This window comes from Toxotes jaculatrix, chromosome 5 (assembly GCF_017976425.1).
Source record: "Toxotes jaculatrix isolate fToxJac2 chromosome 5, fToxJac2.pri, whole genome shotgun sequence".
Classification (NCBI taxonomy): Eukaryota; Metazoa; Chordata; class Actinopteri; family Toxotidae; genus Toxotes; species Toxotes jaculatrix.
Window position 1 is genome coordinate 20,485,676 of NC_054398.1, and position 23,740 is coordinate 20,509,415.

At 40.2% G+C, this 23,740-nt stretch overlaps 1 protein-coding gene across 1 annotated transcript in view; it reads right to left on the bottom strand.

Moving 5' to 3' along the window:
- nell2a (neural EGFL like 2a) overlaps positions 1-23,740 on the bottom strand; it is a 76,127-nt gene that overhangs the window by 11,654 nt on the left and 40,733 nt on the right. Inside the window, 3 exon segments of the mRNA XM_041038414.1 lie at positions 863-1,003; positions 13,339-13,434; positions 15,147-15,269. Of these exon segments, the coding sequence (XP_040894348.1) occupies positions 863-1,003; positions 13,339-13,434; positions 15,147-15,269 (360 nt within the window).

A 23,740-nucleotide genomic window follows, 5' to 3' on the forward strand; every position in this document is an offset into this window, starting at 1 on the left:
TGCTCTTTGCACCCTTAAGTTGCCCAACACAGCAGTGTCAGAGCTTCAAATTCAACTGTAAAATGTAGAAATACAACACTGTACAATTGTGATGCAACCCAGAAACCCACTTTTGGTCAAATTATAACTTTGCTTTGTGAGACGCAGACAGGTTCGGTTTTTTGAGAGTGCCTTTAATGTGCTTTTTTCCCCTGCCTCTCCCAACTCAAACTGACAGCCAAGATGGGGTCAACGAGTGGAGCAGCGCTAGCACTATTGTTACAGGCAATGCTTCGATGTTACAGTAGATTGAGGGTTTCCATTTTGACAGCTGACACTTCTCCTGACAGGCTGTATCAGAGAGAATGTTCCAGAAAATGAACAGGCTGCAAAAAGAAAACTGATGTTTTGGGAGAAAAACACACTAATAATTACATACCTATCCAATCATGCCATTACTTACTCAAGCATAACAAAACATCTTTTAAAACAAAAGTTTTGATAGTTTCTGATGGTGGGTGACTCACATAGTTCAACAAAGTTTTGGTTAATTAAAAAGCACTGTTTTCAGTGCTTGCTGTTACTTTAATCTCTCAATTCTGAAGCCAGATATCAAAGACAAGACCCTTAAAGCTTTGATGAAACTGAGATGGTAAAAATAAAAGCCATTCAATGGAAAATTAATGGGACGTTTCCATTAATGGGACATTCCAGAGCCATGAGATGCAAAAAGTTCATATTTTTGCAATGCCAAAAGGTATGAACCACAGTTTAAACTTCATTTGAGTGAAAGAACTTTAAAATCTGAGGTAAAAAAATTTATTAACAAAGTGTCACATATTTTATATATTTGTGTAAAGAAAGCAAAGGAGGAGACACTCACCTACACATGAGTCCCCATTGGCGGAAAACAAGCCGTTGTCATGGTAGCCATCACGGCACTCACAGTGGTACCAGCCGGGCAAGTTGACACAAGTGGATTTACTATCACACTCGACAAAGCCGTCCGCACACTCATCAATATCTGAAGAGAAGAAAAGAGAAGAGGAGAGGAAAGGAAAGAAGAGAAGAGAAGAGAAGAGGAAAGGAGAGAAGAGAAGAGAAGGGGACCATATACAATCAGCATCATATTGGTTTCAAAATAGGGTCTTTACAGTGAATGGGCTATTGAGCTCCATTCTTGCCTGGTAGGCATTTTCAACATTGACTGATTCATAATTGATACAACAACGTGTCTCGCATCTGAGTGAATCTAGCCCATAGGCTTTTATTGATCAAGCATAGTTGCATAGCAGGAGAAGGATAACTGTATCGATAAAAGATAGCGGGGAATGAATGAATCTAATATAACAAGCCTATTCTTAGAAGCCAGAGATGTAACAGGCTTGTGTTTTGAAATGCCAGTAAAAATCCTACACAGTCTAATCCTCCAAAACATGTAGGCAAAGCCTTACATTAGGAGGTGTGTGTAAACTTTGCTTGGACATTAGGAGTTTCCATGAGGTGATGTGTGAAGAAGCTCAGCAAAAGACTCTGACACATCTTCTACCACAGCCTGTGGCTGGCTGTCAATAGATGGAGCTGACGTTTGTTTTCACAGAGCTCCATTTAGAAATATCCCCAACTCTGCCTCCTTCTTCAGCTCTTGTCTTTAATACAAGGCTTAGATTACATGCTGCGACTTTCTTCTATCTGTATTTTATTTTTTTCCCCGTCGTTCTCTGTTCGTCTCTTTTTATCTTTGTTTCCTTGTTTCCTTTCTGTTTACAACAGGCCAATGTTCAACCCTTTATTTCAACAAGAAACCCTGCAACTTTCCTACAAACATCAACAAAGAACAACAATCCAATACAACTGATGAAATTCAACAATGAGCATAATATGCACAGAGAAACAGATCACTCTGATATTTCAGCTTGTATTTGATTAAACTAAGGGCCAGGCCCACACGAGAGAGGAAATAAAGCCTGTTATTACACAGTAGGGCTAAATATGATAGGCCCAGACATGCACTGTGATTAAATGTGTCTGCATAACCAGTGATGGCTTTTTTATGATTGTGCATGATGCATGATGCTCTACTCTCATTATGAAAATGGCAGTGTGCCGTGTCTGACCTTCTCTACGACTGCCTGCAACAGTATCCCCCACAGAGCGACAGGCAGACGGGCTCATGGTCCCCCACCGCCCAGCCAGTAATGGGATTAAGATCTATTGGCTAATGAGCCCTCAGCCTTTTAATAGAATTTCTGCAGCAGATTAAACGTTGATCAAATGTCCCGCAGATTAGGGCCTTATCTATTTAAAAATTACCCGCATTTGTCTGAGTCAGCTGCAGGTTTGCTAAAAAAAAACCTACAGCATATTCATTTTTTTTTTTTTTTCGTTTTCCACACTGGTCAGGTTCAAAAAGCTCTCTCTTTCGGTGAGGCAGACTTTAAAGCTAAAGCTCTCATTTCACTAATTGCATTAGTTTGGTGAGAGCAGAGCACCTCATTTTTGCCCCTTAGGGACAGCAATGCTGGGTTAAAAGGACACTGCTTAAAAATCTGGAGTCTACAGAAAATGCTATAACTAGCCTATCTTTGAAAATTAATATACATTCTCCCCACTCCAGAGGAGAAATATCCAATGCTCTTTGTTGCCTGTGAATTTCACCGTGATAAAAGCACAGGGAGCTTTTAAGGGGAAAAGCTGCGTGAGGTGTCTTGCCAGTATATAAAAAAACCTCAAGCTGAATTAGCTTGAATCATCCTCTTCTCCCCAATAAGGCTGTATGAAATTGTTCAAAGTACAACTGAGCAGTCAGATACTATTTATAACAGACACTGATGGTGAAGTAAGTCTAAAAATATGCAAATGGGTTATTTTCAGCCAGTTTTCATTCAGGCGTTTTAAAAGCTTGACTGTCTGGCTATAACAACAGAGGGTTACACCCTCAACAAAAGATTTGTCATTTTCTCTTTTATCTGAGCCAAACCTGTCAGCTACAATTATGGCACGACGCTTCTCAGCCTGCTGTCAAATCAACTTTTAAAGTGCTGCTGTGTTTCAGGACTGTGAAACTCACTGTTGTCGGAACTCAGACCCGACGAGATTGAATGTGTGAGGTACAGCAAAGCTACAACATGCTTGCAAAAGTCTCCCCTTCTCTTTTATCATCTTGCGTAAATGATAATGGAAGATCATTGTAATTAAATCATCAACAATGACAATCAGACAAGGGCGCTGCTTGAAAGCTCTGTCTCTACTTGAATCAAGAGGCTTTGGCTTTTGTTGAATCATAGATGTGGATCGTGCAGCATTTTCTCTTGTTAAATCATGTCATGTTTTTCCTCCCTCTCCTCTTGGAAAAAAAAAAGACTACACAAACCAAATAAAAACCATCTTTGTGTCTCTATCTCTTGGAGAGGTCAAGGCCAGAGAAGAACAGTTATTTAAAGACATGGTAACTGACAGAGAAATACCTACGCAAAGAGGGGAGGGTGAGGATGGACTTGGATGAGGAGGAGAACAGGTATAATAGGAAAGAGGAGGCGGTGGTTGAGGAGACAAAGAGGAGTGTGAGGAAAAAGCAGGAAGAGGAATAGGCAAAGGAGGATTGAGAGGGAGAGACGGTGGGACAGACTGCAGTTATCCTCCTCGTTATCCTGAGTGGCAGCCTGGAAACAAGGGCTCTATTAAGGCAGCTCTTGGAAGACAAAGAAAGAACCAAGCAGACCATCTTTCCTCGGCACCCTCCTGGGCTTGTTATGCCGCTCTGCAATGAACACCACCTCCTTCGGTTCTTCATCCTCTGCCTTCACCTTTCCACGTGCTCCTCACCCTCCCCTCTTTTCACTTCACCTATATATCTGTGCCTCAAAGCCGAGGCAAAAACAGAGGCGCCCTCATCGTCACCCTCCCTCATCCCTGCGGTTCGCTTGCTCTTTGAGCAGAAAAAGGCAGAGTTTAGAGTTTACACTACCCTGCCCTCTTCTTCTTCATCCCTCCCTTTCATTGTGCCTGCTCCCTCCAACCTCTTCGCGTTGTCCTTGATGCCTATTCTGATCCTGGACAGCTACAGTTCTGTGCTTTGACCCCTTCCTTCCTTCCTTCCTTCCTTCACTGTCACTTCCCTCCCCGCGCCTTATCCCTTCTTTGACTGACAGATAGCCCCGGGGGTTGGGATACAGCTCCGCTGCGTTGCATCACTCAGTGCAGAACCAGCTACTGCTGCCACATGTACATTCACCCGCACAATAACCTAATTCAAACTGATTTCCATTTCCACAGAGGTCTACCTGATAATCCTGATAGGCTCAGGGAGGAATTATTCAGAAACATCTCTGGATCTCAACTGAACCTTTCCTTCTGCTTCTAAGCCAGACGCCATTTGAAAATAAGTATTTTAAAATAGGCTGAATTTATCATGTCAGATCACATTTGCAAAAGCTGAGAAAAGGCTGCAGAACCTTTCAGCTTTTATTGGCATGCGCGTGACACAGCGATAAGGTTAAGAAATGGATTTCAGATCCCTGCCTTTTTATGTACAGTAAGGTGTAATTGAGTGATTGTCACTGGTCCACAGTCTTCATTAAGAGAAAGAGCAAACTCAAATAATCAATCAATCATCATGAAACTCGAGGCAAATTGAGTTACACACTGGGTTCCTGAAGATGAAACAGACACTGAAACGCAAATCCATATCTGCAAGCACTTAAATGGGAGAGTGGATGAGTAATCATGGTAAATTGGAAACAAGCCTTGTGAACAATCAGTAGCTGCAAGCACACAGAGAATGCAACCACTCTGAAACACTTACCTACAGCTGTAAAATTCCTCCACCCTTTTAAGTAGGGAAATCAAAATTTGTCAGCTGCTTTTTGCAGTCAAAACACGTTAAAGTGAATTTTAGAATGATTGTTTTATTTTTGAAAGTAAGATAAAAAAAGGTTTCTATAGATGTACCAGAAATGCTGCTTTAGTCTTTGAGTGGGAGGACGGATGCATGTCTGACTGACAGCTGAGCCAACAGGGGAACTGAGAGACAATATAAAAAAAAATGGTAACCTCTACCTTGTAGCTACCCTTTAAAGGCCAAGGAGTTGCGTTAGAGTTTAACACTACAATACTCAGTATTTTTATATTGACAATTATGAAATGACTACATGCAATATAAAAGGGGTTGCTTGTTGTGACAAATCCACAGAGAATTATCACCCAACTCTGCAACATTCAGCTCTACAAAGCATTCAGCTCAGTGTCTTGGTTTTCCAGCCCACAATTTTCTTGTTTTGGTTCACTCTCATCACCCCCTTATCAATCTCTTTTCCAGCCACAGCACACTGAGGCTGTTCTTTGTGAGAAAGCTAATATTTCTTTCTGAGGAGGTGGTACAAACAAAAACAGAGTTAAAAAGAGATTGACAACTGAACATGTGATTACGAGAAGCAAGACAAAAGTGTCTGACAGATGTGCAGATTTGCAAACATTTGCTAACATGTTCACCATACAGGTGACAATATGTCAATGTTGTGTTTAGAGCTTGTTGAGGTGGCCCTAAGTGGCCACAAAATCAATGAATACAGGTTTAATTGTAAGGACTACACCATTTAGCATCTGAACTGACTGAACTTGACATTTGCTATTAAGATTTTAAGGCGTTCAAAGTGCTACAGCTGACTAGCTAATTAGCCAGGGCGCTTTTCAAACTGCAGGTAGTTGTTTAGAGGCCCATTCAGCAGACCAAGCTGCAACACAAGATATGAGTCCAAGACTGTAGATAAGAGGGAGACATTAGCTAGAGAACTAAAGTGGGTTACAGTTCAAAGTCTCTGTGGCCCTTTTTGTGTAGCAGGCTGCTGTCTAGCTGTTAGTCCCTGTCACCATCAGACAATGATACAACTGGGACAGTTAATGCTTTATGTTGTTTGTTTAAAGTGCTGTTGTTTTTCCATATGTAAATTCTTTGCAATACGCTAAGAATTTACATATAGAAAAACTAAAGCACTCCAGGCGGTATATGCACAGATTAAGTAGACAATTCCACCATGAAACCATAATTTTTCACTTTGTGGATACTGATTTTTTCCTCTAAAAAAAAACACAGGACATGTAAAAAAAAAAAAAAAAAAAAAAAAAAAAAAAAGCTCTCTGTGCTGCAGCAGAGGAAAAAAAATGCAATTTAATTTCTGTTGGCCTTTAAAGCAATATAGCTATCCAGTGCCCAGTGCAGTTCGCTGCACTGCAGCAGCTACCGCAGCAAGCTATCCCTGGGAGATGTGTCATTTAGGTAGAAGCAGCAGGTTGTGCTCAGCTAAACGACAGTTTCGGCCATTAGCAGGGCCTAATTAAGACACACTAATTATGGGTGATGGAGTGAGTGCTTTGTAAGGCCGTCTCTAAATAAATAATGAATACATAATCATTGTGCTTAAACAAGCCGCTTGAGCTTAAACAGTCACAGCCCCCCAGGCCTTGTGGGTAAATCGTAGAGCAAAGGAAGGAGAGAGGGAGAGCTGCAGTGATGCATCATGGGAGCTGTCAAGGGGTGAAAAAAATAATATGGTTTTAAATATTCACTACCTGTGCTTGAGTGTTGGGTAGGAGGTACCCAGGGGAGATTTGAGCTATGATGAGACTGTGGTATTTTTTTTGTCTTGCCTACTATTGTATAAGACACACAAGCTATTTAAAATTACACAAGAGAAAAGCAACAGCAACTGTTAGCAGCTCTTCAGTGCAGTGCAATTTAACCTGGACAGGCCTGTTTTTAATGCACATGTAGCCCATCTGTATCTACTTGTATATGTTAATGTTAATGTCCCCCTTCATATTTGTCTGAACATTTGTATTTCTCTCTATTTGCTATTTGTCTTCCTGCTTGTGTGACTCTGGCTGCCTTTTTATTGGTCTATCCATAGTTTTGTCTGTCTTTCGGACTTCTGAGTTTTTGTCTGTATGGTGTGTCTTTCTGTCTAAAACTGACAGGCTTCCTGGAGCTCGACATCAATGTAAATGAGGTCTGAGGGAACAAATTGTTTGTCTGGCCCCGTTCTGCTCTCTGTCCTAGTCAATATACCAGCGTGACCTCAGGGCTTCAGACTCCTTCTCTCACTGCCTTCAAAGTTTCCTCATGAACTCACTGGCCATCCATGTCTCTCCTCCCTCCCTCCTCCTCCTCCTCTTCTTCATTGCTATTTTCCTCTTCCATTTTTATACCTCATTATGAATCACCACCTTTTAGCTTTCTTTTTTCCATCCCCTTCCTCCTCTCCTCTTATCTGCTCTCATCTGCTATTACCTAATAATTAAAAATCCAATCCTTTCTTCACGTCTCAACTGTCTTTGTCCATATATGTTCTCTAATTCCCTGCTCCTCTTTGTTCTTTCACCATAAGTTAGAGAAAAGGGCATAAAAACTCACTGAATATTTCATTGGCGAAACAAAGAATATCAAAGCTCTGATGAAAAAGGCGCCATTTCACTCACATAAACACAACATTCTCCTCTTTAGATCACATCTCTTTATGAGAGTATCACTCCTGAAGACGAAGTGTGCTGGTAAATGATCACGACTTGAGAAAATGAGAGTTTTGCCTACCAATAAAACATCAATTTACAGTGTAGGTGTAATGCACCAAGGCTGCCTGATGGTGCTCTTGAACATAACCCTCCAGGAGTGTGTAGGAGTCAGAAATCTAAATTGCATCATTAACACCAAACATAAAAATCTTTTTATCTCTTTCTCCTTGTCCTTAAAGAACATTGTTGATGCTAAACTAGCCTCTGTATGATTCAGCACTGCTGATTAAAAGTGCTTGTGAGGACTTGAGACTGCAGATGAATTGAAAGATGAAAGGGAGAGGTGTCCATCCACAACATCTGATCAAATGCTCTTCTCCCTTAAGCAGCCCATAGCATCCTTTGAGAAGCTGGCAAGAGCCAAGGACAGCAAAGATGGCCATTAGTTACAGAACTGACAGCACAGTGACAGAAAATTTTAACTAGTGGCCAAGCATCCTAATAAGCTTATAGAGGTTTGAAAGGAGAAGATAATGAGCTGAAAATAAAGGTGATACAAAGGCTACCTCCCCATTCATCTCATAGGAACAGTTCAGCAATTCAGTCAATAAATGTGCATCTGAGACCTAAACAGGGAAGAGGATGTTCACAGATGTTGTGTCCAATTATTTCATGCAGGGACTCAGCTGGTAAAAACAATCTTTACAATCCCAGGACCTGTTTCCTAAAAGCATCTTAAAGCTAAGATTACCATAAAGCCCTATTTTTTTTTTTTTTTATCTTCTTACTTATATCCTAAAAGCATTATCAGTAAAAGGCACTCTTAAACTTTACAAGTTCCTCCTGCCCACTTACCTTAAGACAACTGAACACTGTCAGATGCAACTGTGACACTGAGCTTCTGGGTTTGTTTATGACATTGAATGATTTGGTCTTTTATCAAGACTACTGTGATATTTTCTGTACATAAAGTGTTTTATGCAACATGAGTGAAGCTCTTTAAATGCAGACAATAAATAAATAAATAGGCCTGTAGGTTGAGATAGAGGAAATAGAAATCACTAAGGATAAGAAGAATTTCTTTAACCTTCGTCTCAAGAAAATATTCACAAAATCGTCGATCTGCATCAAATGGCCATGAAATGTGCATGACTGTATCTGCCAGTTTCCACTGCCATTCTCCTATTCATAAGTAATTCAAAGGTACCCAAAGCAATGATATTCAACCATCACAATGAGGACTGTACTTTGATGGACACAGGTGTAAACTACTGGATTTTGGCAACCTCAACTCAATATATAGTACTATTTTTTAGTGCAGCCTTGAAGGAAATGGCTCTTTGTTCACATATGCCTAAGCTTAGGCCTTCAATATTATTATTATTATTATTATTATTATTATTATTATTATTATTCAATATTACTTCTTTTATTCTTGTGCATTAGTCACCTATGTGTTTTGTTTTTTTAATTAACCATGCAATCTCCCCATTCTTTCATGTGAGCCTTTTTTGTTTTGTGGCATTCAAGAACTGTAGGTTAAAAAATAAAGCATCAGAGGTTGTAACAGTCATTTAGCTTTAACTCTGAAACATCCTAATAGCTATTGTTGCACATTTTTATTCTCAATTTCTCCAAGCCAAGGAAGGAAATGGACGTCCATTTTGATGAAAAATAAATGTAATATTCCAGCATTTGCCCATCTCTCACCCTAGCCATATAAGGAATAGTGCTAGCCTGGGGCTACAGCACTGACTATGCTGCATGTTGAGGGCACACATTACATGGCCGGCCCTGCGTACATTTATATCCATGACTGAAGTGTATGTGCCCTGCTGCAGCTGTATCCTGCATAATTCATGATGTGTCAGAGTTCTCCACTAGCTGGTGTCTGTCTGTCAGCACTGCATGTCCCCTGTCCCTCCCCATCCATTCCCTCTGAATGGTAATGACAAGTCACCGAGCACACACACAATCACAAAAAGACCGTAACACAAACAGCGTCACAGACACACTACAACGCACAACACATTAACACCTACATGTCCAATTACACACAGCCAGACACAAACGTACGCAAAATATTACATGTTTGCACACCTCAACACACTGAAAAACAACAATCTGAAGTGGGGCATCAGCCTGACAATCCATAAACTGTTAGCCTCTTCTTAAACTTAAGTGTGTGTGTGCATGCTCAGATGTGTGCACGTGTATCTGCACTGCCTTGTAGAGCTCCTGTTCGGTGTCTTATGACAGGCCGTCAGTCTGCCGCTGCAGCAGCAGAAGGGGTGGAGTCCCTGGGGAGGCCTCTAAAAGCTCACAGGGTTCTGGGGGTGGGGAGCCCAGACTTAGTGAAAGCTTTTCCATGTTCATCCACCCAGCTCTGCTTCTCCTCCTCCTGCAGCACCGTCTCCACCAGCCTCATTTCGCATCCAAATGCAGAGAAAACTCGCTAACCCCTACCCTCTAACCACTCATCTCTCTCCTTGCATTTCCCATTCCATCGCTGCATCTGTCAGTTTTTCCCAACATCTCTGTATCTTCCTTTCCACTTCACCTCCTCTCACCCCCCCTCCCAGTTGTTACCTCTCTTTCCTCTCTCTCCTCAAATTCTGGATCTGTCACTCTCCCCATACATCTCCATCTCTTCTCCCCAAACTATTGTTCTCACTCCCCCTCCTCCTTCCCATCCTACACCAACTCCCTTATGCTGGAGAAGCATATCCAACAGTACATTAACCTCCATACATCTTTGTGAGCTTCTCCAGTAGACACTTCCCTCTCTGGGAGCTCCTGTCACACTGAGGAAACAGTGAGAAGCACCCCCCCCCCCCACACCCCGCCTCCCCTTTCGTGCTGAATGAGTGGTGAAGTCTCTCAACAGTGCCAGAGGCTTTAGCCCTGTAGCAAGGGACCCGGACGGTGGTCCCGGACTATAAAACCACAAGGAAAAAAAAATCGAGGATGGTAGCTGTCACAGAGCTGACTTGGACGAGATTGGGAAGGATTGTGTGAGAGAGGAGAGAGATAGACATGCACACAGCAGCAGCAGCAGCAGCTGTGGTGACAAATATCATGTCGCCTGAGGCATGAGGAGCGTGCGAGAGTTTTGGCGTGCATGTGAGCGCCTGGTTGTGTTTGCGTCCCCGAATCTTGAATTCTAATCAGACTCAATGAAGAACGGAGAGCCTAAAAACAGACTGATCCCAGAGCAACCCATCATTCATCCTCCGACGCCCCTCATGGTGTGATTAAGAAACAGACAACTGTATTTATGGAGAAAATAGTTTACAGTTGTTTTTCAGTCACATCTAAACGTTCGGGTAACCCAAACTACAACAGATTTTCTAACTTATTTCCAGTGCTCTCTATCCACACTATTGTAAATGTCTCCACTTCAATACAATGCAGGTAGAAGGAATTTTGTTTGTGCTGCCCACAGCACTGAAAAATGACTGCATACAATGATAAATACACTTACTGAAGATGCCACTGTCATATCTGTCTGTTAAATGTGAAGTTTCAGCCAGGAGACATTTAGCTAATCGGAAGAGGGAAACACCTAGCCTGGTTCTGTACAAAGATTTTAAATATCTGCCTATCAGCACCTCTAAACTTCACCAATTAACACATTTGATCTTGTTTGTTTAAGCTGATTCTGGAAAGACTTTAAACTAAATTTAACTGGATTTGTTCAGTGCTGTGAGCACCATAAACAAAACTCGATTCACCTCAAGTCAGAAATCTCAAAGACTGATATCTCAAATATGTGGACAAATAAAACCGAAAGTATGAGTATGGCTAGATACATCAAGAAACAAAAACATATGAGGAACAGCCTTCTTGATCTGACAGAGATGCCACACAAAGCAGATGCTAGAAGTATGTAAATAAAAACATTTTTTGGGAAGCATTTACTGATTTAAAAAAAAAAAAAAAAATCTATATTCATTTTCATTACTATTTTCTGTGGCACAGTAAGTTCTGAGTACAGGTAGAATGAGGGAGCCGAATGTGGTTGTGAAAAGTCTCGTGCCTGATTGAAGGTTGTACTGAATTCACTTATCTGACCCTATGGACGACCGCTGCGTGGTCGATGCTTATTGGTTTTCTTTTTAATCATGTAGCTGCTATAACAAAGGCTTTTGTACAGTAACAAAGCAGTGTGATTTCTCTTTTTAGGGAATTCATTCCTTTTCCCTAGTGGACAAAGATATCCACTATTTCAGAAAAAAAAAACCTACCCCAAATGTAACCCTGACATGATTGATGTGTTGAAAATAGCAGTCTGTGAAATATACTTACTCCACACCAAAGAAATGCTTCCTACAAAAGATCTCTGCTTTTAAGATATCAAGTGATGAAAAGAATCACCTTGGACAAAACTTTGGTATATATTGTGAGATTTCTTCTGTGATGGACTATTCTGCGGTTGTTTTTTTTTTTTTCAAGACACAGAAGACTCACAAAAGAAAGTACTGCAAGAGAGAAAAAGGCTGGAATCTAAAACACTATAGAAGGTAATGAAATGTGTGATTGCCTGGATCGTGCCATCACTAAGGGACGAGGTCCTCAGAACCTTCTCTGTTGCAAAATGGGGAGGAGGAGAAGTCATTATGGTTTAGGTGTGTTAACACATTCTCTGTAGCTAGCTATCTCTCTCTCTCTCTCTCTCTCTCTCTCTCTCTCTCTCTCTCTCTCACTCTCTCACACACACACACATACACATACACACACACACTCTTTCTCTCCTTCCTCAGCATCTCAGAGCAGTACCATGAGGAAATTCATTTACTTTAAGGCGGGCAGTAAAAAGGACGCCTCGTAAAAAAGGTCCTTTATGTGCAATCAATACCTTGAACCAGTGAGCAAGCAGAGAGGCTCAGTTTGCTTCACTCAAACACAAGCGCACACACTGAGAGAAGGGTGATGACTTGACTTTCTATTAGCTCGGCCGCTTGTCTCCTGAAGGACACTTCACGAAAGGCTGAAACGTGTTATGAGAAGGGTGTTGCTGCTATAGATTAGACGTACGGTGCAGCTAGCACAACCACCAGGATTACAGTCTTTCTTGGTTACCTTAAATCACCAGCACTGTAGGGGTAAACACACAGAATAGGATCCAAAGCCCTGAGTCTTATCACAGTGTTATGTCTGACATATTTCCGTGCATGAGAGCAAATAGTGATATAGCCTTTGCTATAAACACAAGCTGACTTAATACTCGGATAAGCTATCATGCCCTATCGGATATTGTGCATCAGGAGTTTGTGCAGTTGTAATTCGGATATGGCATGGAGCCTATGAGGAGGAATGCCATGCTGATTAATATGGGCTGTGATATGGGGTAATTCCCATACTGCTGCAACTGCAGTTCAAATCCTCCATCGGGCCATTGGAAGAGGTACAAGCTCATTATTCACCATGGAGCACAGACCCACACAGTGTGATGCACTCACGGACACACACAGCAGCCACAAACACATTCGAACACACACACACACACACACATTGAGTATAGCAGAGTGTGAACACTGAAAACATCTCAGCATTTACAGATCAGCTGTTTTGTCGAGGTCAGAACTAAGATAGCTGCACAAAGCAAAAATAATCACGGCCTTTTTAAACAAGAGCCGAGCAATGTCAAGATAACTAAAGCAACAACTTTGATCTCTCCTCCTCCTTCCTTTTGTCCTTTTCCTGTTGGATCTGAAGAACATGAAACACCCCCTCACTTTACGTCACCTCTTCCCCCTGCTTCTCATCCCTCCTTAAACATTCAGTCAAAAGTACTCCTTTAGCTATTTTTGAGCAGTGAAATGTAGGCGTGGAACAAAAATGAACTCTTACCTGTCTCGCATCTCTTCCCAGTAAATCCTTGTTGGCAAACACAGTTGTTAGGTGAGACGCAGGTTCCCCCGTTCTGGCACAATCCGTCACACATAGCTAGAGGTAGACCAGAAGAGAGGAGCCATTTCTCACTAAGATTAACGAGCATTAACTATGCAATTAGACCAGCAGCAGCATATGTATTTGCATACAGAATAAGAGCTAATTTGGTGATGTGATTCATTACAGGCTCGCGCAAAATTATTTCGCGTGATTAATGCATCTCACCAAGGTTAATTCAAAAATGTTCATTATCTGTAGGTAGACTGTTAGTTAATATGTCCCCAAAACACAAAGAAGTCACTGAAGTTAACAGAATGCAATTTAAATAAATTAAATAGCACAAAGAATAAGACGTATTCAAAACAAAAGTCCAGTAAATCCAGTACAATGAGTGAGTACCACACTGTGCTTGGGGCATTCCAACAATTTATCATGGCACTTCTGTAAAGTTGGGATCTCACAATAAACATATTTAACAAAAGAATAGTGAAAATTTAAGCCAAAGTGAAAGTGAACATTTTATTGACTACTTTGCTAGATGCTAGATCCTACATTTCCCAGAATGCAACCAACACCATATTTTCATCAGGCCCTTCCCTCACCCTCTCGAGCCCGAGCCAGCATAACCCCAGTGATGTCACAATGACACTATGAGGGTTATTTTAGAGTTAATTAATCATTTAGTGGTTTAACAGAATAATAATCGGCAACTTTTTGGGTAGTTAATTAATCCATTAAGTAAATTTTTGTTTGCAGTTTCAAGAGAAAATGAAATGTGATTTCCCTGGTTCCAGCTTCTCATTTGTGAGGATTTGCTTCTATTCTTTAACTTATATAATAAAAACACCTGAATAATTTTAAGATTGGGGTAATGAGGCAATTTGTTGACATCACTTTAGGCTTTATGAAATTATCATGGGTATTTTGAGCTATTTTTAAATGTTTTTTAGACTAAGAGATTTATCAAGAAAATAATCAGCAGATTAACTGATAGTGAAAATATTAGTTCCAGTCCTAGTTTTTTTTTATAAGATGTTAAAAAGCTCCTCTAGAGCCACAGAGGACATTAAAAAACTGTGTTCAGAGGATGTGTAGGACTCCCCATGATGAGTAAGCTTGTTTTTATGTACACCAGTGGAGTCCCCTTTAAATAGATTTCTAATCAAGGGACTGATTATGGTCAAGTCAATTTTCTAACCAGAGCAAAGATTACAAATAGAACAGCAAACAAAGAGAGATGCACCCATGGGTCACAGAGGGCTTTTCAGTTGGTGCCAGTGAGAACATAACCACAGTGCAGTTTACATGGTGGTGATAAGTGAGTCGGGAACCTTCAAATGTCAGACATAATGATCTGACTTTGAAGCTAACTTGTGAATATGCCTGGAGATTTTTAACTGGGACATTTTGTATGGACATCCCAGGATTTGTAAGGTTAAATATTTATTCTGTATGACTTATTTATCTTTTATTTTTCAGAACAGATTACAGTGTAATATTCATGACTCTCAGAGCAAATTGTTCCTTATGTATAAGACAAGGTGGTCTGTTGATGTTTGGTGCAAAACCTAAATAAGGAACAACATATCTCATGAATAACAACATGTTCTCCTGGACGTTCTTCATTTGCAATGTAATGTGTGGAGAGAGTTTATGTCAACAAACAAATGTTTCACCACTGCACAGGTAACTTTGGTGCCTTGTTAAGTCCATGTGTGTCGGGCACTTCGCACAATATATAGCGAGTCTAGCACAGTAATGCTTACCTTTGCAGACTGTCCCATTACCAGTGTAGCCAGGCTTACAGGAGCAGCTGTGGCCTCCAACCATGTTGAAGCACAAGGCATTCTCATCACAGTTGTGTAGCCCGCTGAGGCACTCATCATGCTCTGAAGAACAAGACAACACAACAAATGTCAATCTGAACATGTCAGTCATACATCCATTTGTATTATATATCTGTCTGTAAACAAGTGGAAAAAAACAGTATCAACACTTCATGTCATTTTCACATCTGCAAACTACTACTACTGCCACGAAAATAACACGATTTAAGAAAACTGAATGTTTATTTCCCTTAAAAATATGAAGAATGATCAGTGCAAGCTGCAAGTTTGTTTTATTTTCCTGAGAGAAGACTTCAGACTACATCTGTATCTGTATACTGGCATGACAAGATCTGTCATTAAAAAAACTGATGCTTAGCTGTAATTTATTTTCTTTGTTTAGAACAAAATGAGGAATGGAAAAGTCTCAATGATGACTCTGAGCTTTATAATAACTCAAGCTACATTCCTCAATTTATACTTTTATACTTATACTAGCCTTTAATTTGAATGTTGTAAACTGGCACAACTGGCCATTAAGTACCACAACAAATGCCTTCTGTAAGTTTCATACCGGCATTAACAAAATGTTCCTTTAGAACCAGAACTCCCAAGCTCTCATCACTGCTGCTGCAGAGTTAGTGATATGGTGTATTGTGAATCACTGACAAGCTTGACTAATGGCCACAGCCCATGACAAACTCCTGTGTCCAACTGGCAAACAAATCTCTTCCCCTCTATGTGGAGAACCTCAGGATGGGACACGGAGACTGAGTTGGCAAAATACAATGCAATAAAAGCCTGGAGGATACGCGACTACACAGATCAACCAGTTCAAGTACAAATATTGTAATAACGCCACATGAAAAAAGACCACAACCTCAGTGCAGAGTAAAGCAGAGAACAAGTTAAAACAGCTGTAGTAGGAGAAAAATAGCAGGAAGTGTGGAAGTGTGATAAAGTTTTCACACATACAGTAACATAAATATTTTGTGACAGAGCAACACAAGTTACTAAAGAAAAGAAATAATTTAAAACCATATTGATGGCACTGTAAAGTCACACCAGCAACTATCTACTATAAGTCCCTTAAGGTACATTAAAGGATTATAACACAGGGTGTGAAACTATAATCTAAAAGTTGTGCTCCAGAGTATTTTTTTTAAAATACAATACTTACATTATTTGTTAATGTTTCTCAACAGTGTAATGTGTGTTTCCATAGCACACAAACAAAACTCACATTGTTTAGTGTCTTTATTTTGTTACTATAAAAAGTTGTGTAAGACTACAGGTAACTGCAACTAAATAAAACCCAAATTTTAAAGTGTCATAAAATTTGAATATCTATACATCCCCTGATGGCAGGGGGGAGGCCTTTTAAAAAAAAATCCTTTATTTGATCTTACTGCCATAGAAGCAGAAGGAATCTGTATGTGTGAAGGGGATTTGAGTGTGGTACTGAATCACAATCAAGATACAACAAGCAACAAGAAGAATAAGATCCAGTTTGCAAAACTAATCAACACTACCTGTGAAGAAATCAACTTTGTGGATGTCTGGAGGAATTTTCATCCTCTAGGAAGAGACTATAAACATTATTCAATACCACACTCCATTTATTCAAGAAGAGACTATTTTTTAATGCAGAAAGGAGGATTGCTATAGGGGAACAGATTGCAGCATTGGAGTAGCTGGGGTATCAGGCCATAATACAATATACTTAACAATCCAAATGGATATTAGAAGGGAAAACACAGCGAAGCGATAAAATGTCGGGATATTGAGCAATAAAACAACTGTTAAATTGGAAATAAAAAGATATCTTGGAGAAAGGTACAATGTTGAGGGAGATCGATCCATATTATGGGACTCACTGAATGCTGTAATATGAGGCAGGTTAATAGCTAGGAATATAGAACATATATTTAGAAGACCAGAATGGAAAAATAAAATAAGTTAGTTTTAGGTCTGAAGTATTTAGAACAGACATAACAAGGGCAGAACAGAAAATGGAAAAAGGGGACTCATTTTAGAAATAAAGACTCTGTAAAATGTAACCCCTCACTCTGCAGTTGTATGTGCTAATTGTGTTTGTTTTATTTGTGTACATATAAAGGTAATAAAGACTAAAGTGATAAAAACAAGAAAATATCATCTGAAGCTGGCTTAAGACTTCAACTAAACAGTTAAAGAAATGACTCTCCCTTGTTTTATGAACAAACACTTTCATCTGCCCCTGAACACAAAGGCAGATCTTTATACCTCTGAGACGCACAAAAAGAGAATACCTATCGCATTTCTGAAATCGAGTTTTGGAAATTCACATACATTTTGCTTTTTGATACGTGCTAGCTTACCGACCCCTACATCATGCAGTGTGGAGAACTTTGTGGGCTAGTTTTAAACTTTCAAAATCTTCTTTTCCTTATTTCACAACTTTGTATCCAGTCATGCCCCGAAAGAAAGAACTCAAAACAGAAACCGATTATGAAAGTCCATCTTTTGGCAAGAGAGTTCCCTCTCTAACAACAGTGTTTTCAAAGCATTTAGTAATTTAGCCAGACAACTTTTTTTTACATTTTGAACACATGATTACAAGTGTTGAAAAGTGCAGACAGAACTAAAAGGGCACTGAATCTCTTTCGAGAAGGTTAAGACTCTTAGAAAACACAAATACAAAGACTTTGCTAATCTGGGGGCAAGAGTTTGGACTTTTGATTGTTATTTTTGTGAATTTCTGGGCCACACTGTGTCTGGTAGGGAATGGAAATAAATCCATTTCTCTCAGCTGTTTCCTCTAACAGTTTTTTTGAGACATTAAGCAGATCTCCGGAGCGTTACTCACCAACAGAGATACAATATTTTTAGAGTAGTGCATTAAGAAATCTGAATGCTTGTTGCAGGAGACCTGAGCTACATCATCCATTTCCCTGCTATCATCCAATCCATTATATCTCCTGAACAGACTGTAGGCTCATCCAAATTGAAAGTGACATTGTGATGAGCTCCTCCATCTAGAGTATGATGTATGTGAGCGTGTGTGTGTGAGATGGATTGAAGGGCACTTAGGAAGGCCCGCTGCTCTGCTCTTATGGCTGAATCACACACACACACACACACACACACACACACACACACACACACACACACACACACACACACACACACACACACACACACACACACAAGCTCATTCACCTGCTGTTGGGCAGAATTAAACTCTGCTCATAGGTATATGAAAACAGTAAAAGGAACACAGGAGAGAGGAAAGAGAATAAGGTGGGGTTTTTTCCCAAGGTCACATCTGCCAGAGCAGGAAACATCCAGCCGTCAGTCTGAACAGACAGGGCAGCAGAGCCACCAGGTGTGTACGCAGGCTGTGTATTATCACCGTGGCCTTTGAGTTTAGCATTGGCTACTTGTAATTTTGGTTATTTAGGAATTTAGGCTTATTACACTCCTGGGCTTAGTGTAATGTAAGCGACTCTAAATTTAATCACCAACTAAATCCCTAAAATGTTTGTGCGTGCGTGTGTGTGTTGTCGTGAAAGCGAGGTATTTCCTCGCTGACTGCTGCTGCTCAGGCTGCAGACAGATAAACAATCAATTATGTACAGCCTGTCACCAGGGATCTCTCTCTAGCTGGCCGTTTCTCCTCCTGCTTGACTCCCTCCACCTTCTGCCAAAACAACACCAGCCTCAGCAAAGTTTGATCTCAGACTGCTTTCCTGAAAAATACTGTCACCCCGATTCTAACTTCACAATTACAGGGCTTTGGGAGGATCAGGATCTTATGATACGTACGTCAGAAAAAAAGCTCTTCTTTGATTCTGCATTTGTCTGCTAGGATGATAAAAAGTAAAACCACAAAAGAGCAAATAGTAACGTATAACTATACATGAAAATACTGATTATTTGGACAAATGTCTTCTGTTTAGTTACATGACTCATTTTATTATAGTTTGAAATCTGATTTAAACTGTAGATGCATTTGCTTAAGGCATCAAATGCACACTGTTTAGCATTTTAACAAAAACAAATTATTCACAGATTAAATTGGAAACAAAACTATTGTTTGCAAGAATAGCAGCCTCTAAGCATCTACGCTAAGTTTGACTTTGTGATTCAAAATTTGGAAAATTTATAATGTCCTTCCAGCACAGACACAAGGGCATGAGAAGAAGAGAAAGTTTCATGGAATAATATCCCACAATATATTTAAAGGTTTCACTGAAGCAAATAAGAGCTTCTACATAAATCCTCTTTGTGACGCAAAGAAACTGAGATCCTGGTAGTTTTTCCATACTTCTGATCAAATCAGGAAAAAAAATATTTTTTTGACTACAGGCAGTGCTATGAAGTATTATTTTTTGAGTGCTGGACCTCAAGGACACACACAGTGTGTTTTGGGTATAAATGCTAAATGTATATTTGAAAATGCCAAACACATAGCACCATTAGCTTTAGTCCACCGTCAGCAATTAAAAATCTTTAAGTCCATGTACCCATGCAATTCCATTAATCAAGCATAAGACTTGGATATCACGGAAAACGAGGCAAAAACTTGGGTCTGTCCAAATCCCCCTCAGCTACCAGACCCTTTGAATCACCAGAGTGAAAGTCATCTTTTCTGATCTCTGTTGTTGACGAACCCCCTGCTCCACCTCTGGCCCCTGTCCATCCCTTCTTTCCCCTCTCCGCCCAGCCCTCCTTCCGTTCCTCTGCCTCAGGGATCCGGGTCTGGTTATCACAGGATTAGAACAAGGACACACACTCTTCATACACATCTCGGGCACAAGCACACGCATGCACACGTACACCTAGCATACACGCACACCTCAGGACAGCCTTCTTTAATAACATTCAAAGGGAGAGCACAACCAGTCTGCTACCTTTCATGGATTAGCTGCTAATCTCACAGAGCGAGGAGCACCTCAGGCACTTTGGGGAAAAGACGAAGAGTAGAGGGGAAGAAAGAGGAGAAATCTTGACCTTCAAGATCAAGGATAAACTGCTAGTCAAAGAAAGGGGCAAAAGAAAGTTGTGGATGTTTCTTTTGCTAAAGGCTCCACTGGATACAGAGCCTGGGCTGTGACAGGGTATTTGGTTGTACATATTTCATTTGAACAAGAACATGAAGTCCACATGTTCCAGTCTACCACCAGCTGGGACATGAACCTGCAACCTCCTACTCTGCAGGTGGTCTTGATGTAAAATATGGACTTCTGTCTGAGTTTGCTGACCCCCTGACAAGCTGAGAAGAAATATAACCAGGCCTCCATGCTGTTTCGTCCAGACTTAAATCTGCAGATCAGTCCTTTAATCCACTATTCTGCACATAAACACTGAGCCATGAAATGAACTACAGTCAGCTTAATCCTCTTTACCAGGCACACTGGTTCACATACAACACGGTAATACATGTGGAAATATGGCTATCAATACCGGGACAGTGTTTCTGCTGAGTTTGCGATTTGTTAATTGGTGAAAGCCATTGAGGATGATAGGGACACTCGTATATCATACGAATCTACAATGTCAATAGGTACTGAAGGGGGTGGTTTAATGTTTCCTTCCACAGCTGTAATATTTCTTCCGTGGGCAACTTAGATGAATCAGCATTCCCCCAGGACTCTTTTCAAACACAAGCAGATGTTCAATTCCTATTAATAAGCAGTAGATTCCTGCAGCTAGTAGGTTGTCATCTTCCCATTTTTATTGTCAATTACTCCCACCAGGACTGCAGAGGTGACACCAAACTTAGCATATCAACAAGTATAAGGAGAAGCACCCAGTTGTTCATTCATTAATTTTTTTTCATTTAAAGACCCTGAGTGTTATTGTTTACACTCAATTTGGCCATTATTCATCTTTCTCACATTGGCTAAGAGGTGAGATGCCCCTATAGTAGTGACTGTGTGCAGTATCAAGCGCTCCCTGTTGGCGAATGTGTGGGAGCTGATAGTCCAATAACTCAGTGGGGAGATTACGACGGTAATTTGACTGAAGCAGGGAAAAAGTCATTACATCAAGCCTCTGCATAAGCCTCGGTTTAATCACACAAATTGACTTTTATAAGGAGACGCATAGCTGTGTATTCCACTACAGTGACTTGAAGGCATTTTAATAGGAAACTACATAAAATATAGTGACACAATTTAATCCACTGGGTTTGGGGGTATTAATCTTCATTGTGAATCTGGGGAATGAGAACACAGCGGAAGAAAGACAAATGAGTAAAACAATAAAACTTGCCCCGCAGCTCAGAAGATTAGAGAAAGCATGGTGACTGAAATCACATAAGGTACAGTGGTTGTCTAAAGATAATATGAAAAAGGACTGAGTAAGCATAGAGGTTTCTTTCTCTAAATAAATCACGAGTACAAGAAAAGAGATGAATGTGCATTTGTTACTCCCTTAAAAATTATTCCTCTATCTAAATTCTAACTTGCTACGGCTTTCAGACGCTTGTTCATAAAAACACACAAAGTCACAAATCTTTAACTTTGCTCTATTATTTCCTGATTTCCATTGACAAGGGAAAAGAGAAACTCTACAGGGGGCCTAGATGGAGCAGGAAATGGGAGTTTCCACCAGGTGTTCGTTGTGTTGCTGAGTCTTACGGCTTTAATTCAAACTCCAATGGCACTGCAGGAAGGCTGCGAGCCTCAATCGCCTGGCGTACGGCGCAGGCAGCAGCCAGCCCCTTCATTCTGCTGCCGCTGAGTTAGTTTGCATTGGTGCAAATTGCTTTTTTAATTACAGACACGGAGGAAATGCAGCACATTGCCTCCTCTTTGGAGATGATGCACACAGGGAGCTACTTAGCATCATGTTTCACAAGCTGCAAACAACCGGCGAGGAATGAGGCAGATCTGTCACTCATCACTGTGGAATGACATTGTGTTATTCCCGACAAAGGACGGAGACATTTCATTATGGACGGATTACTGACTCAGGTGTTTTACTCTATGTATTGTCCCTTATTTGGCAGCATAACAAAGCCATAATTTTAAATAGACGCACAGGTGGGCTTTGCAACAGTCCCTATATAGTCTATTTGTGTTTCTGATGGGTCCTTACATTAAACTACATCTAAAACAGATTTTCATCTCGCCCTTTCTCCAAAAAATCCTGACATCGGATTTTACACAGATGTTACTGCCTGCTTCCTGTTTGTTCTCATTAAATGTCTGTACATACATTCATTTTTGTTTACACTGCTCCAATATTTAGAGTTTTGACCTGGATGATACAGAAATTAAATAATCTATCAATCATATTAGTTGATATATATCCAGACATAAACCAAAGCCAATCAAATCAACCTGTAATCTCAGATAAAAGCATAAAATATTCAAAATAATAATTTAAAAACTACATAGATTATCATCTGTTTCATGTTAGACTTTAAGTAGCCTAGACCCATTTGGGACTCTCATTGACCTTATGGTCAAAACTACTGTTTATCCACAACAGATCTTTAGGTCTGAGATTGTTGTGACTGTATTCATCAAAAAACAACAATCGTGTGGTGTGTTTAGTGAGCTCAACCAACCCGTTATACCTCTTTTGGGAAGTGGGCTGTCTGTTTCTAAAAGACGGCCGTAGGATTGGTTAGAAACAGCTTTGTTTTTCCTATTGACAGTAAACAGAAGTACTCATTTCCTGATCAACAAATAGCAGTGCTAGCTGAGCCCAACACAAGACAAGTGTTGCTCTTACTCTTTGTTGTTTTTAATGCATCTATAAACTTGAATATCTCCACCAATGCCAAACCATCCCACACGTCTTTCTAGCTCTTATAACAGAAAAATAAAAGGAAAAAGCAAGTAGTCTGATAACATCAATTATTTACTTGTCATTAAACATAGTAAGCAGAATTTTGCATGTAATGCCAATTCAGCATTTTCTTCCACAAGATGCAGATTATAATGAAGAGCTGTAGCAACTTGTACAAACTCTCAGATCAGGCATTTTTTGGACAATTTTTGGCCTTGGTGGAGGTATGAGTTCCATCCTAGTAACTGAGTTATCCTGCAAGTTAAGGAGAGTGATTAAAAAAATCCTGGATCTGCCCCTTTAACGGGATATGAATTGGTTCTTCTTTGGCCCACACCCCATCCCTCCACCATGTTCGGTGCAAATAATTGCGTAATCCTACTGACAAATAAACAACCCAACAAACGGACACAGGTGAAAACATAACCTTCTTGGTTAGAGGTAAAACATTCCACCTGAAATTGTTTTTGCCCACAGACTAATCAATCATGATGATGCAACAGAGATCTATTTCTCTCATATGTATTAAAGTTTGTCTTATCTACTGACAAACTATTATGGAAGACGCTGTTACAACACCTATAGGGCTACAACCACAATCACCTAATCACAGGCAGAGAACAAAGACTGTGAATCATCCACGCAATCTTTTCAGATTGATTTGGTTTGCTTTTGAAATTGACTTTGGTTTCAACTTTGATCAGGAACAAATGGGTCTGCTGCCTCCACTCACAGTCTCTCTGTTTCTC